The 14,135-nt window shown below is 44.4% G+C and overlaps 1 protein-coding gene across 4 annotated transcripts; it reads left to right on the top strand.

Moving 5' to 3' along the window:
* The first annotated feature begins 3,060 nt into the window (after positions 1-3,060).
* On the top strand, positions 3,061-12,714 carry LOC103052097 (zinc finger and SCAN domain-containing protein 9-like). Of its 4 annotated transcripts, none has more exons than XM_088129636.1 (4): positions 3,061-3,196; positions 6,408-7,120; positions 9,345-9,447; positions 11,668-12,714. In XM_088129636.1, the coding sequence occupies exons 1-4, from the start codon at positions 3,175-3,177 to the stop codon at positions 12,354-12,356; spliced, it is 1,527 nt and encodes a 508-aa protein (XP_087985762.1). In that variant the 5' UTR covers positions 3,061-3,174; the 3' UTR covers positions 12,357-12,714. The 4 variants fall into 4 exon arrangements, with proteins under 4 accessions (XP_087985762.1, XP_087985765.1, XP_087985763.1 ...); XM_088129639.1 differs by having other exon boundaries at positions 3,086-3,183; XM_088129637.1 differs by having other exon boundaries at positions 3,091-3,246.
* The last annotated feature ends 1,421 nt before the right edge of the window (positions 12,715-14,135 follow it).

The raw sequence follows: 14,135 nt of genomic DNA, 5'->3' as shown, positions 1-14,135 counted from the left end.
GGAATATTAGACATGTTTGCTGCTTAGAGCTGAATATATAAGAAGAAGAAGAAGAAGAAGAAGAAGAAGAAGAAGAAGAAGAAGAAGAAGAAGAAGAAGAAGAAGAAGAGGAGGAGGAGGAGGAGGAGGAGGAGGAGGAGGAGGAGGAGGAGGAGGAGGAGGAGGAGGAGGAGGAGCTGCTAAATCAGAACATCAGAAACAAGAAAATAACCATAGAAAGCAAACATCAAGCTCCACGTAATTTTATCTTCTCATCTTCACATTTTAAACATGAAATTACAGCGTTCCCATTTTCAATGCTTATAGATCAGGGAAGTACCGCCTAGAAACCCTGGTTACTAAATGGCAATGCTTGTTCATGTCCTTATTTTACAGTTTTGGTAACCCGCTCCAAGCCATAGCTTTAAGGAGACAGAAGCGAAAAATGATTAAATACGTGGCTGGAAAGTAATCGTACTATATTTAATCGTGCTATATTTAATGTTAATTGCACTAAAATGAAATGAATGAAATCCAATGCAATTTTTATCCTGGTCTCCACTTTTTGGATTGTGGCCTCCAGGGGCATATTCAGGACTGGAGGCATATTCTGCTGAGGGGGGCTGAGTGCCAGGAGTCAGTGGCGTTAAGTCAATGGTAGAAGAACCATTTCCTCACATCTTGTTCTTCCTTCCATACTAATGGAACGTTGAGAAGATGTACATAAATAGGGTTGGGACTTTGTCTGTCGGCCTATAACTCCCCAGAAACAGAACCGAATAGGACCAAATTTTGCATGGCAGCAGAAACCAGCACAGGAACGATCAAGATTGAAAATGGGCTGGATCCAACTGGGGGATGTGGAGAAAAAAGGGGAAAATCCCCCAGTGCTTCTTTATGGGAAGGGCAGCGGCTTGGAATGCTGTAGAAGGCTCCATTCTAAGCCTTGCCCCGCCTCCCTCTCAGTCACATGACCCAGAGCAGAGCATATGCAACCTGGTCTTTACTTCTCAGATCATGCGTGTGTGCGCGCACATACATACACACACACACAACCCTTTCAATAGAAAAGAACATCTGTAACTCGGGATTGAACTGTGGAGCCCTTGGTGCTCTCTGAGCTTGGCGGTTTGCTTGCAGACGTTTCATTACCCGACTAAGTAACATCATCAGTGCGAGGGAGGGTGGGGTTTGCTCCCCGTTTATATACAGGCATACCTCGTTTTATTGCGCTTCGCTTTATTGTGCTTCGTAAATACTGCGTTTTTGTACAAATTGAGTTTGTTGAGCGAGTCTACCAGCACTGTTTTTCCAACAGCAAAAGGCTCAGATGACGATTAGCATTTTTTGGCAATAAGGTATTTTTTTATTAAGGTATTGTATGGCACCTTTTATTTCCCAAGTTTCAGTAAAGCCAAATAAGAAGACTTGAGATGAGGCTTTTTAATTAACAGAGGTTTTATTGGCCAAGGAAACCTTCTGGATGGCTCAAGGAGTGTTGCCCAGAACCACACCTTGCAAAGCAAGCAACAAAGATTTTATAGGCATATTCAGATATTTCAGATAGTACATCCCCTCATATCCATACAAGGGAATTTTGGGATGACCCAGGGGAAAGTAAAGGTGGGCCAAAAGAGGCGAATCTAAGTTTAAATACCTAACTTCTTTGGAATGTAGGGCCTCTCTCGTTGCAACTTCTCTGCCTGGTACCGATCTAATTTATGGCTTCAGGCATCTGGCTTTTAAGGAAATGGGGTGGGGGACTGCTGTGCTCTCTTGGAAGGCAATCAGGCATTCAACAAAGGGATAAGGTGGGGGAAAGAAACGCTGTGCTCCTTACAAAGCAACTTAATCCTTTGTAAATAAGATAGAGTGCACTGTCACATGCATGCCCACACATTATGAGAGAGAGTAAAATTGTGTATCAAAACAATGCCCTTCAGTGTGTATGTTGTTTTTTTAAACATAATGCTATTGCACACATACTAGACTACAGTTATATATAACTTTTATATGCACTGGGGAACCCAAAGATTTGTGTGACTCATTTTATTGCAATGTTCGCTTTCTTGGAGTGGTCTGTAATATTTCCAACATAATGCCCGTACAGTAGCTTACCCTGCCAGTGTTGGTGGGGGTAGCTGGGGAATTCTGGGAGTTGAAGTCCACATCTCTTAAAGTTGCTGAGTTTGAGAAACACTGGACTAAGTCCAGCATCTAGGACAGTGTTTCTCAACCTTGGGAACTTTAAGAGGGGTGGACTTCAACTCCCAGAATTCCCCAGCCAGCATGGCTGGCTGGGGAATTCTGGGAGTTGAAGTCCACCCCTCTTAAAGTTGCCAAGGTTGAGAAACACTGGTTTATATATTCACCCAATAGAGAGACTAATTTTAAGGCCACAGAGGATTGATTGATGGATTGATGCACGCACATGTGTGTGTAATATATAAACCCCTGGTTTGCAGCCATGGTTTCTTCAGGACCAAAGCTTGATGTTTGAGGCTGGGGAATTCTGGGAGTTGAAGTCCACCCCTCTTAAAGTTGCCAAGGTTGAGAAACACTGGTTTATATATTCACCCAATAGAGAGACTAATTTTAAGGCCACAGAGGATTGATTGATGGATTGATGCACGCACATGTGTGTGTAATATATAAACCCCTGGTTTGCAGCCATGGTTTCTTCAGGACCAAAGCTTGATGTTTGAGGCTGGGGAATTCTGGGAGTTGAAGTCCACCCCTCTTAAAGTTGCCAAGGTTGAGAAACACTGGTTTATATATTCACCCAATAGAGAGATCTTCTGGAAATCTCTTAAAACAGTGTTGTCCAAACTTGGCCACTTTAAGATGAGTGGACTTCAACTCCCAGAATTCCCCAGCCAGCATGGCTGGCTGGGGAATTCTGGGAGTTGAAGTCCACACCTCTTAAAGTTCCCACGGTTGAGAAACACTGATTTCTAGGAGTTTTCTCATAGTCGTCAATCCTTATAGACTCTCCGGGGGTTAAAACCAGAGAGCTCCTTTGCCTAAATGAGACCAACAAGGGAGTTTTGCCAAATTCATCCCCCTTCCTGCATCCTCTGAAAAGACCTTCCTGTCCTTTCTTGATTTCCTTCCTAGCTAGGAAACTTCCCCTCCGGTGCGCGCGCGCTCGTTTGCCAGCCGCGGCGCAGCAGCCTCGCTCGCTGGGGAGTTGCTATGCAGAAGGTGCGCGGACCAGGCGAGTACCGAGGCTCAAAGAGGCGGGCGATCCATCGGAGGGAGAGAGAGGCAGGTGGCCAGACAGTAAGATTGCAAATAGGGGGGTCTTTTGCACCCCGGTTCCTCTTCCCCAAGGGTGGGGAAAAAATGATGAGCGTCATGCTGCTTCAAAGGAAAATAATTCGTGAATCCGATGACAGCGTCGCACTGAGTTTGCTATGCAAGGGGTAGCTCATTAACGCAACCAGGTCATTTTATCCTCTGAATGAATGGAAAAACAGATCAAAAAAATCTGTAGCTGGGTTTTGCAAAGTTCAAAATGCTTTCAACTCAGCCTGGGGTGTTAGGCCTTCCTCCTGTTTATTCATGGATACAGGGGCCATGTATCCTTCCTTCCTTCCTTCCTTCCTTCCTTCCTTCCTTCCTTCCTTCCTTCCTTCCTTCCTTCCTTCCTTCCTTCCTTCCTTCATTTATTTATTTATTTATTTATTTATTTATTTATTTATTTCAGAAAGCTGTCTTTTTGGGTTTTTTTTCCAAAAACTCACCTTTGTCCTTTACTGTGGTCGTTTAACTTTTACTCTGCCGATGGTACCAGTGAACTTTCACATTCGTGGGAAATATACAGAAATCGAAGTGACTTTTTAAAATACATTGACCTATACGGTTTGATTTTAGATATTTTGATCAGAATATGTGTTCTTGTAAAGGTTTTCTGGGGTTTGCTCTTGACATTTCCTCTGCAAAGCAAAGTCATAAACATAATGAATTAGGAACCTCTTTCAGATTTGCCCCTTTTTCAGGTTTGTCCTTTATTTTTTCTAAGAAAAAAATTTGCATTCAGAGTAGATTTTTTTTTAAAAAAAATTATTTATTGTTGATTTATGTAGCCGCCATCTCACATATGCGACTGTAGGCGGCTGACAATAAAAATAGATCAAATACAGGCCATAAACAATAGAGTCCACTGGAACTGGGTGGCTAATACATTCAAATAAATCATATAAACCCAAACTCGGCTTAGCGATGGGTCACGGGACTTAAAAACTGATTGCCTGTGACATCTTCTCTGTCACAGAGAATTCTGGATTTGGAGCAGATCCTTCTGTCACCGATGCTAGGAGTTTGGGGACTGTAAGGGTTTCTGCTACAAACTTTTTCGTTTTTGTTTTTTGAGTTAGGGGCAGATTTTCTTTCTCTTCTCCACCCCCCCCCTTATGGATTGCTTTGTGTGTTTTTAAAAGAAAATGTGTGCTTTAGTACAAGTGGAAATATCAGAGAACGATTGTGTTGCTGAATTTTGGTGCTATGATTTCGGGGCAGCCGAAAAAAGCAGAGACCCCCAACGTCAGATCGACTTTGCCTGCATTAGATCTCAGGCCAGAAATCTAAGTCTAAAAATCTAAACATGGGTGGGCTTCAACCCCTGTAATCTCTGACGACTGGCCAGAATGAGGCTGATGGGCTCTGAAGCCCGCTAACATCAAAAGGGCCTTCAGATCACGCAGGATGTTTTTGGTGTGTTTCATTTCGCTGGCTTTTCTGCCTTGAGGACCCCCGTGGAATATATTTTTAAAAATTGTTAATGTAAGTTATATTAGAGCTGTCATCATGGGGCTTTCAATTACCTTTCCTGGTGTCTGGAATTTAATTATCTGCATGGGGAGTTGGGTGTATCTTATTTATTTTTATTTAATCCATTTCTGTCCCACCTTTCTACCCGTTCATTGTGGCTGTTCGGTGTGCCCAGGAGGGGTGCTAAAGCTGTCCAGTTATTTTTGCACACTCCAACCCCTTGGATTCAGTCTGAACATTTAAACCACGTGGGTTTTTTTTCCCTAGGTGGCAACCAGACAAAACCACAGCCTTTTTGCTTTCAAATCAAATGCAGGGCAAAACATTTCAGAATATATACTGTAGATGCAACAGCCAGAGAAGAGCCTGAAGATAATGCTTAATACTACTTAATTATTACTTAATTATTAATACTTAATACTAAGGATGAGGGAGGGAAACCTTAGGATGAGCTGATGTGAACCTCAATGCCTTTTCCCACATGCCTGTCTCCAGGCATTAAGATTTGGTTAGAAAAGTTTGTCCTCAGTACAGGTAATCCCCGGGTTAAGAACGCCCGGATTACAGACGGCTCATAGTTAAGAACGGAGCCTATTGTAGCAAAATCTGAGTTAAATACATAATGGTTCGAGTTCATTACACCATACTACTTGTACAGTATTATACAATATACTGTTCTGGCTTACATACAAATTCAATTTAAGGACAGACCTTGGGAACGGAACTCGTTCATAAGTTGGGGACTATCTGTATCACTACTTTGACTGATTGAGTGAGTGATTTATAACATGAGTATGGCTGTCAACTCAAAATAGTGTGACTCTGGGCAGTGTATAAAAGAAAAGAAAATCTTACAATTGTGTGAGAATCATGGTGTGGTAGGAAAGAGACAATTTTTTGTTGTTTCCCCACCTTTTTTTTTTTTTTTTGCACTGTTGAACACTGGCTGGGCCAGTGTTTCTCAGCTTAGGCAACTTTAAGATGGGTGGACTTCAACTCCCAGAATTCCCCAGCCAGCCATGCTGGCTGGGGAATTCTGGGAGTTGAAGTCCACCCATCTTAAAGTTGTCAAGGTTGAGAAACACTGGTCTGGGCTATTTCTCAGTCACTTCTCTCCTTTGGTGGTCATTTCCAAAGTAATCTTTTAAAAATTTTCCTTAACTTGCCTTGTTTTTTTCTTCCTTCATGGTGATATCACTACCACCCCGTTTTCACCTGTAATGCCATAAATCTTTACCATAAATCTTCTTTCTTGCTGGTTCCCTTCAATCAACAAGAAACGGCAAATGCAACTGAATCTACTATAACTTCTAAGAATGAGGATTTGACTCATATTGGCCCAAATAATCTCTCTCACTCTATGTAGTATATTTGTCATAATATATAATAACTGTAAATTATAGAAGAGAAAGACTTCTCAGTTCAGTCCCTGGACTGTGAAATGTTTCCTGCTGGGGCTCATGCTGAGCTTAATTTAGGCTCTTCGTGAAAAGTTTCCTGAACACTGAAGTTTTGGGATTTTAGTAATCATGGACTGCTTTGGGAGTGGGGGGTGGGCTATCCCTGCAATCAAGAATGCCCACCCTAAGGACTGTAGGGGTCACAGCTAGTAATGCTAGCTAAGTAGGTGATTGATTTTTTACTCTTAATCCCAGAAGCGGAGGGTGGACTCAAAATGGAAACGCAAAACCCCTTGAGATCCAGACTGGAAAGAAATCAAGAAGGCAGAGGACACAATCCGGGGGTTGTCCAAGCAAAGGCTGTTCGAGAACGTTTGACATGGGTTGCTCCTGAACAAATCAAACAAGAAGTAGATGAAGGGTTAGAACAGTGCTGGGGAACTCAGTGGCAGAAGGTCTTGAAGGTGGTCAAGTCTCCCCAAGAAGAATGGTGGCCCCTGCAGTTGTCCAACCCTGCTTCAAGAGGAAATTCAGAGACTGCCCAGGTTTCCTTAAAGGGGTCCAGTGGAGAGGGGCTGCCTCAGGCCCTGCCTGACCTCCTTGGAGACAGCCATCAGGCCTGCAGATATCTGGGTTCATCTCAGCCTGTGAAGGTGGAAGTTCTGGATGAAGAAGACACAGCCAGCTTTGAGAAGTGGCGCCAACATTTCAGGCAGCTATCCTATCAGGCAGCCAAGGGGCCTCGAGAGATTTGCCAGCGGCTCCAAGAACTTTGCTGCCAGTGGCTGAGGCCAGAGAAGCACACCAAGGAGTGGATTGTGGAGCTGCTGATCCTGGAGCAGTTCTTGACTATCCTGCCCCGGGACATGCAAAATTGGGTCCGGGAGTGGGGTCCGGAAACCTGTGCAGAAGCTGTGGTTCTGGCTGAGGATTTCCTCTTGTTACTGCAAGAGCCTGAGAAACAGAAGGTAAGTATATAGTTGTTCACAAGAAATCCAGGAGTCCCAGAAAGAGGTTGACTCAGTCATGAAGAAGTATTTTTTGCATTTGTAGGACACCCTGGGGGTGGGGAGAAAGCCACTGTCAGCATGGCAGTGTGATGTAATGGTGGTGGTTTTGGACTATGAGAGCAGAGACCCAGGGTTTACTCCACCCATAGCAACAGAAACTCCCTGGGGGCATTCTGGGGCATTTCTTCTCTCTCAACCCAAGAACCAGCATGATCTAGTGGTGAAGATGCTGGACTAGGAGTGGGGAGACCTAGGTTCTAGTCCCTTCTTAGCCACAGAAAGTCTCTGGGTCACTTCCTCCCTCTTAGTCCAACATATTTCAAGGGTTGTTGTCATAGGGAAAAATGAGAGGAGGGAACATTATATATATAGATCACCTTGAGCTTCTGATACATAGATCACCTTAAGCCAGGAAATAAAATCTAACAAATAAATCAATGAAACTCAGAGGATGAGCTATCAGTGGTTATTAGCCTTGCTGGCTCTATTGCTGAATTCTGGATCCCAGGTTTATGGGGTGATTTCTTCCAAAGTTTCCATCACAGGGAATAGGATGGACCCTTTTGTGCCATTTTTCTGGAAATAGCAGTCAGCCCAGTTAGTTCAGGCCAAAGTTTAACCGCGTGATTTTTCAAATCTTTTCTTAAACAAGATGCAGTGGCCTGGGTATCCCATAATGCTAAACCATAATGGGTGGGTTTGCCCATCACCTAAAATCAAAACCAAGCTTCATTGTTGTTCAGGGGTCTAGGTGAACCAGGGTTAGGCTGTTCTGTGGATTGAGGAATGCATTGAGGAACGTTGTTGTGCATTGAAGACCTGTCAAAATAGGACCGACCTTTCTGGCTTCTGAAAGACAGAAGGGGCTCGGCGGGCCTTCACAGAGAAGGAGCATTTCGATAGACAAAAATGTCTGCTAGCAACATCCTGAAAGGGTTTTGTTAGGAAGGGAGAGATTCAACTTGGTTCTGCTTACCTACGAACTCCCCCTCTTTCTTCGCTCCCCCCCCCAGCGTTTCCGTAAGAGAGAGAGAATTGGCTGATTTACTTTGGAGTGTGCTTAAAGTCTTCCTTCCTGCTTTTTTGGACCTCAACTGACCTTGTCCCTCTACGTTGACATGGTGATGCCCCTCCCTGGGTCTTCTGCCCAGCCCTTCCTGGTCTGGGGATTCCCTGAGATCTCTAGCTGTCAGTAGAGAGTAAGGATGATGACCCACTCTAGTGGGACAGGCAGGATCCATTGGGGATAGGCGGTCCTGCGTGTAATTTGGTCCCAGTTTTGCAGTGTTTCCTCTGAAGCAGTGGGTGGGCAATTGCCTGTTGCTGAAACTCACACCCCGTCTCCTCTCCCGGTTCCTCAGAGCCCCCCCTTTGAAGCCAAGCCCCCGTTACTTCTGACTCCTTAGTAGGATATAGATCCTTCTGCTTTGCAGCCCTCTGCCCCCCCCACCCAAGGGTTAAATCTCGCCCAGGTTACTTCAGCCCGCCCCACTCGGTCCAGCAGAAGGGGCATGTTGCAGACCCCACCGGTCAAGGAATTTCGACTGGTGGGGTCTAGGCAGAGGGCCTTTTCTGCTGTGGCCCCCGTCCTATGGAACAGTCTGCCTCCCAAGGTCCGGTGTGCCCCCACGCGCATGGCCTTTAGGAAAGGGGTGAAATCCTGGCTGTGCCGGAAGGCCTGGGGGCCAGATGGGGGCTCACACCAGTGGAGGTGGCTTATGGGGTGATTGACCTTGCCCCCCCGTCATCTTGAACGTTTTTAGTATTTATATACAGGGTTTGTTGTCCTTATTTGATTTTTAATGGATTCATTTATTTTAACTATTTATGGGGGGGGTTTAATGGTTGATGGGGTTTCTGATTTTAACTGTGAGCCACCCAGAGTCACCCGTTGGGGGGAGATGGGCGGCATACAAATTTAATAATAAATAAATAAAATAAATAAATAAATAAATAAATAGATGTGAGGCTCGTTCCCCCAAAGCATCTTCCTGCTGCTCCATCCCAAAATCCTTTGTGGAAATCCAGATGTGTCTGGTTGCCTTTTCTGTCAGCGCCCTGCCCTTTAATGTATGGCTTTATTCTTTGCTCATCAAAAGGGGTACGAGTGGGAAGGCGCACAGGTCCCCAAATATCCTTAAGAAACATCCTCTCACTGTCTCCTTCTCGACTCCCCCACTAGGACCAAGGGCCCTTGGAGGAAGATGTTATGAATGTCCCCAAGTCTGAGCAAGAGTCAGCAAGCCCTTTAGAGGTGCAGTTCTCTGTGGAAGCCAGTTGGCTGGGTAAGGATGCTTTACAGAGTTTAATCGTTCCTCTTTCTGCTATTTAAAAGCTGGCCCGTTCTTTGCTCTTACCCCATTTTATATTGCCAGGAAATCATTGTTGGATTTAAGAATCCTTGTTCAACATAAAGCAGGTAAGAGAGTTGTCTGGTATGGGATCAAATAGTATTGGGAAAATGTTCCGAGTGAAACGAGCAACAGGAATGTTAACAAGGGGCACCGTTATTCCATAAAAAAGAACGAGGATCATCAGACAGTTCTCCAGAAAGAAAGAAGGCTGCTTGGGTTGAAACAAGGGCAGAATAAATATGCGTCCGGCATATATATCCATTCAACTATTTTTTTTTGGTAATTTATAAAAGAATAGTCAAATGATGTTACATCATAAACACATGCACAGAAATTCTTGAGAGGCTTCCTTACCTCTGGGCACTGTAAAAATATTCACCTTGAGAGCAAGTAAGAGTTGGTTTTGACTAGTTAGAGAGGAAGGTGGCCGTGTCAATCCATCAGCCCACCTAGGGTTTACTTCAGGAGAAAACATTTCTTGAAGACTATCTAGTTCCTGCTACTGTCTGCAGAATCTCCTTGCTTCATATTTTTTCCTTCGTTCATTAAACTCCCTTCGCAGGAGTGGGTCACACCCTCCGTCCCCCATGGGGACAGCCACACTGACTTCCTTTGTTTTTTCTGCCCCCTGCAAAATCCTTGTTAGGTTCTTGAAAGCCATGGTTGACAGACATGGCAGACATGGTTGACAGACATGACAGAGAAATTCTGGTCTGCAGGTAGCAGTGGTGTTGTTATTACCATTATTTATTCAATTTGCATGCCACCAAATCATTCTGACTCCTGATGGCTTACAACAAAATAAAATACAATAAAAACACTGAAGAATTGTTAGGGGTATGTTTGAACCAAAAACCAGGTTAGAAAGTGGGTTTAGTAATTACTTTTGTTTAATCCAAAGGATCCACCCTTTATTAAGTGTCCCAATAAGCATATGAATTACCCAATCAGTAAGGTTAACTTTATTGGTCACACTGACTACTATGTTTTATTGCATGACTAATAAGTATCTGTAGTTGCCTTGTAACCTACCAAATAAAAGGATATTTTGCATAAGTCTATAAAGAGGACTTGTAATTCCATCTTTCTCAAGGCTTCTTTCTCTTCTGTCTCTGGTACCAATCTTCTCAATCAACCAATTTGTGCTTCAAATGTGATTTGTTTCCTGGAATCCAGTTCATATACACCCCTAGAAGAGTCTCCTTTAGCATCCACCGTAAGAAAACCAAAAAACAAATACAGTAAAACTTCCATGATAAGAAAAGGGGAAAAAATTAATAAACAATTGAAAAGGGACTCCATAGCCCTCCTAACACTAGAACTAGTGACTCAAAAAGCCTAAAGCAACAGTGACAGTAGCGACAGCCTCGTTTAGTGGCTGTTCACAGTTATGACGGTGATGAAAAAGAAACTTTATGACCAATCCTTGCATTTATGACGTTTGCAGGTCTGTAAAGCAAACAAAAGCTGAAGTAAGATTGTAAAATTGTGATGTTTCACTTAGTGACCACTTTGTGTAACGACCAAGCTGCTGGTCCCAATTGTGGTTGCTAAACGAAGACTACCTGTACACCAAACTGGCTCTCCAACAGGTATTACCAAACCTGTCATGTTTAACGTGACAGAAGGGGGAAATTATTAAGCACAGAGCTGAGGAGAAGCAATGTTAAGCTTACTTCCTTTCAATTTAGATCTTAAGGTACTCAAGCCAAGTTGAGTTGTCCTGCTGGCTGCACCCATTACCTTTTGGAGTGTGGCTCCTGGCGTGCCACTGTAAGTCCAGATGCTGTCTTGAGCTGTAATGGGCAGAAGGAATAACCTTGAGGAGCAGGAGGAAGAGCCACAACCAAGACAACAGTCAGATAAAAGAAATCTGAGTCCGGGGCAGAAATGTAACTTGAGAAAGTGTCTCAGACATGACCCACCCTAGTTCTCATGAAGAAAAAGGGATGGAGGGGGGAAGTGCATTCAGATTTACAAGACTCTGTTACTATAACCTTATAATAGAAGTAGTATTAGCTTGTGTGTCTTTGGTTTCCAAGTTTGGTCTACCTTACCCTACCCAGAGGGCTGACATAAGCTAATAAGCTGGTTTACAAGCATTCTGCCTCTTGCCTGCTGACTGTGATGCTCCCCTGTTTCTCCCCATAGGAAATGATGATCCGGAGAAGGAAGAAGAACCTTTCCAACTGGGAAGGCCTGATTTGGAACAAACAGGAGCCGGCACCAAGTCCTTGGAAAGAGCCAAGATGAGATTTTTCCCAGGCCCAGAGCTAGAAGAGATACCTGGAAATCAGCAGGCATCTGGAAAGCTCCAGGACAGCTACCTCTGGAAGCTAGCCGAGAAGGCTTTTCTCTGTGAGGATGCAGAGCGCGAGAGCTTCTTCCAACACAGGATGGAAAAATGCAAGCGGGCCAACAACGCCGGAGCTGCGCTTGGGAGAAACTTCCTCCAGACCCTGGAGGTCCTCAAGAATGACAAGAAGCGCCTTCAGAAGTTCAAATGCTCGTACTGCGGAGCCACGTCCAATATCCGAGCAAACATTGTTGTGCATGAGAGAATCCACACCGGGGAGAAGCCTTACAGCTGCCTAACTTGCAGCAAAAGCTTCAGCCGGAAATCCACCCTGGTCAGGCACAAGAGGACCCACACAGGGGAGAAGCCCTATGCGTGCTCCGTGTGCGGGAAGAGCTTCAGTATCCGGTGTAATCTTCTGCGGCATGAGAGGGTCCATGCTGGGGAGAAACCTTTCCAGTGCTCCTATTGCCTTCAGAGCTTCAGTCGGAGACTTTTGCTCGTGATTCACAAGAGAACTCACACGGAAGAGAAACAAGTATGAAAAATTGCTTAGTCCAGGGGAAATGGCTGCTGTTCGTTTTCCTCTTTTGGCCAATCCAGCAGCCCAGCCACTTCCAAAGCTTTTATAACTCATGCTTCAACTCATTCAGAAGGTTTCTGGCCATCTTCCCCTTTTTCAGATTTGTGCAGATTTTCCTAGAACCATCTCTATATTTTATGTGTCTTCAGCTTGTGGAAAACACCAACCAACATCCATGCTTGGTTGCCTCCAGGCCAGCCAACTGGAGAGTGGTTTGAATTTTTTCGCAGCCTCCCACCTTCACTCAGTGCTCCAATGAGTGAAATAACAAAAATCCTCATTCCCCTTCCATAAAAATAAAATCAGCTTATGAACACTCCCTCCATGCCATGTTACTTGTCTAAATTTGCCATGGTGAGCCCAAACAGCAGGGACGGTCGTCAGAATTCAACTCACAAAGGGGTTGCTTTTGTTGGGTGAGAGGAAAGTGAAATAAGTGCCATAGGAGGCAATTTGTGGATAGGTCTCTGGCCATTGGGAGTTTGGGGAACAAACGGCTATGACAAAATGGAAGGAGGAGAGACTCCAGGTGACTCCAGAGGGCTGGGCTGCCTTGGGGTCATGTCAGCTTTCCCAGCCAGACCAAACAGGAAACACGACCAGATGAGCTAATTCAACTTTATTGTAAGGCTACATTAACAGAGTCTTGCAAGTCAGAAAGTACAAATCTCCCACTGTCTCCTTTACAATCCAAGAAACTAGGGAGGGTCCCTTCTGAGCCTCTTTCTCCATCCGTTATGCAACTGCAGGCAATGCCCTCTCTTATCTGACTGTTCCCTAGGCAGCATCCCTTTCCCCCGTTTCTCAGGGTCTTTCTCACATACCATTACAGTTCAGATGAATGTAGAATGGTGAAGATGACCACTAGTTTCTGAATTAAGGGGTTTATTGAGAAAGCCCTCCTGGGCCAAGGCGACTGCTCCGTAAGCTTTGGAAACCAAGCCTGAGGTCTCCAGCACTTTGAGTCAATCTTAACTCCTGGCAACTGCCTGGACTGGTTCCTGCAGTTTTCTTGGCAAGATTTTCAGAAGTGGTTTGCCCTGGCCTTCTTTTTCCTAGGGCTGAGAGAGAGGGACTGGCCCAAGTTCACCCAGCTGGCTTCATGCCTAAAGCAGGACTAGAACTCACGATCTAGTCACCAAGCTGGCTCTCTCCCCCAGCATAATAGCAATGCCAATAATGTTGCCAATTTCAAAGCAGGAAATGGTCTTGCTTTGATGAAATGCTGAGTGGGAGAAATAAATATTGGTTTAGATAGGAGCGTGGGTGTCCACGAAGGAGAAATGGTGACATGTAAGTCATACTGCATTGTGCAAAAGACACAAATTATGTTCTTGGGAAATGGTGCAAAGGAGACACCTGGTTGCATCATTTGCACAATGGTGTCATGAGATGCACGTCGCTTGGACATCCTTGTGGCTTGCAATAGATGCCTGTCAACATGAGATGGCTTCTGCATCAGGAAAACTGCTAATGAGTTGGCGGACTAATTCTGTCAGTGGATTAAAAATGATGTAAGGAAAGTCCCTCCTTTCTGACACAAATGCAAGGAAAAATAATTGAGTTAGAAGCGTGACTGCAAATGTGACTAAGTATGTGCAATTCAGGAGTTAGCAACCTGTTTGGGCACCCAATTATGAGATCTGCTGAATATTTTCATCGTGGAAATCTCAAAAGATTTCAGCTGTCTTGGACTGTTTTATTATTTTTTAAAAATACTACATTTAATATAATCCAGGA

The sequence above is a fragment of the Python bivittatus genome, unplaced genomic scaffold (assembly GCF_059951505.1).
Source record: "Python bivittatus isolate LINGU-HERP-01145 unplaced genomic scaffold, Pbiv_v1 ctg000810_np1212, whole genome shotgun sequence".
Lineage (NCBI taxonomy): Eukaryota > Metazoa > Chordata > Lepidosauria > Squamata > Pythonidae > Python > Python bivittatus.
This window is presented reverse-complemented; position numbering and strand designations above follow the sequence as displayed.

Bases quoted from the DNA above. Each gene is read 5' to 3' on its own strand.
- LOC103052097 (XM_088129636.1), top strand. From the start codon at position 3,175: ATGCAGAAGGTGCGCGGACCAG. The intron at 3,197-6,407 runs GCGAGTACCGAG...TCTTAATCCCAG, and splicing joins GCAGAAGGTGCGCGGACCAG to AAGCGGAGGGTGGACTCAAA. The intron at 7,121-9,344 runs GTAAGTATATAG...CTCCCCCACTAG, and splicing joins AAGAGCCTGAGAAACAGAAG to GACCAAGGGCCCTTGGAGGA.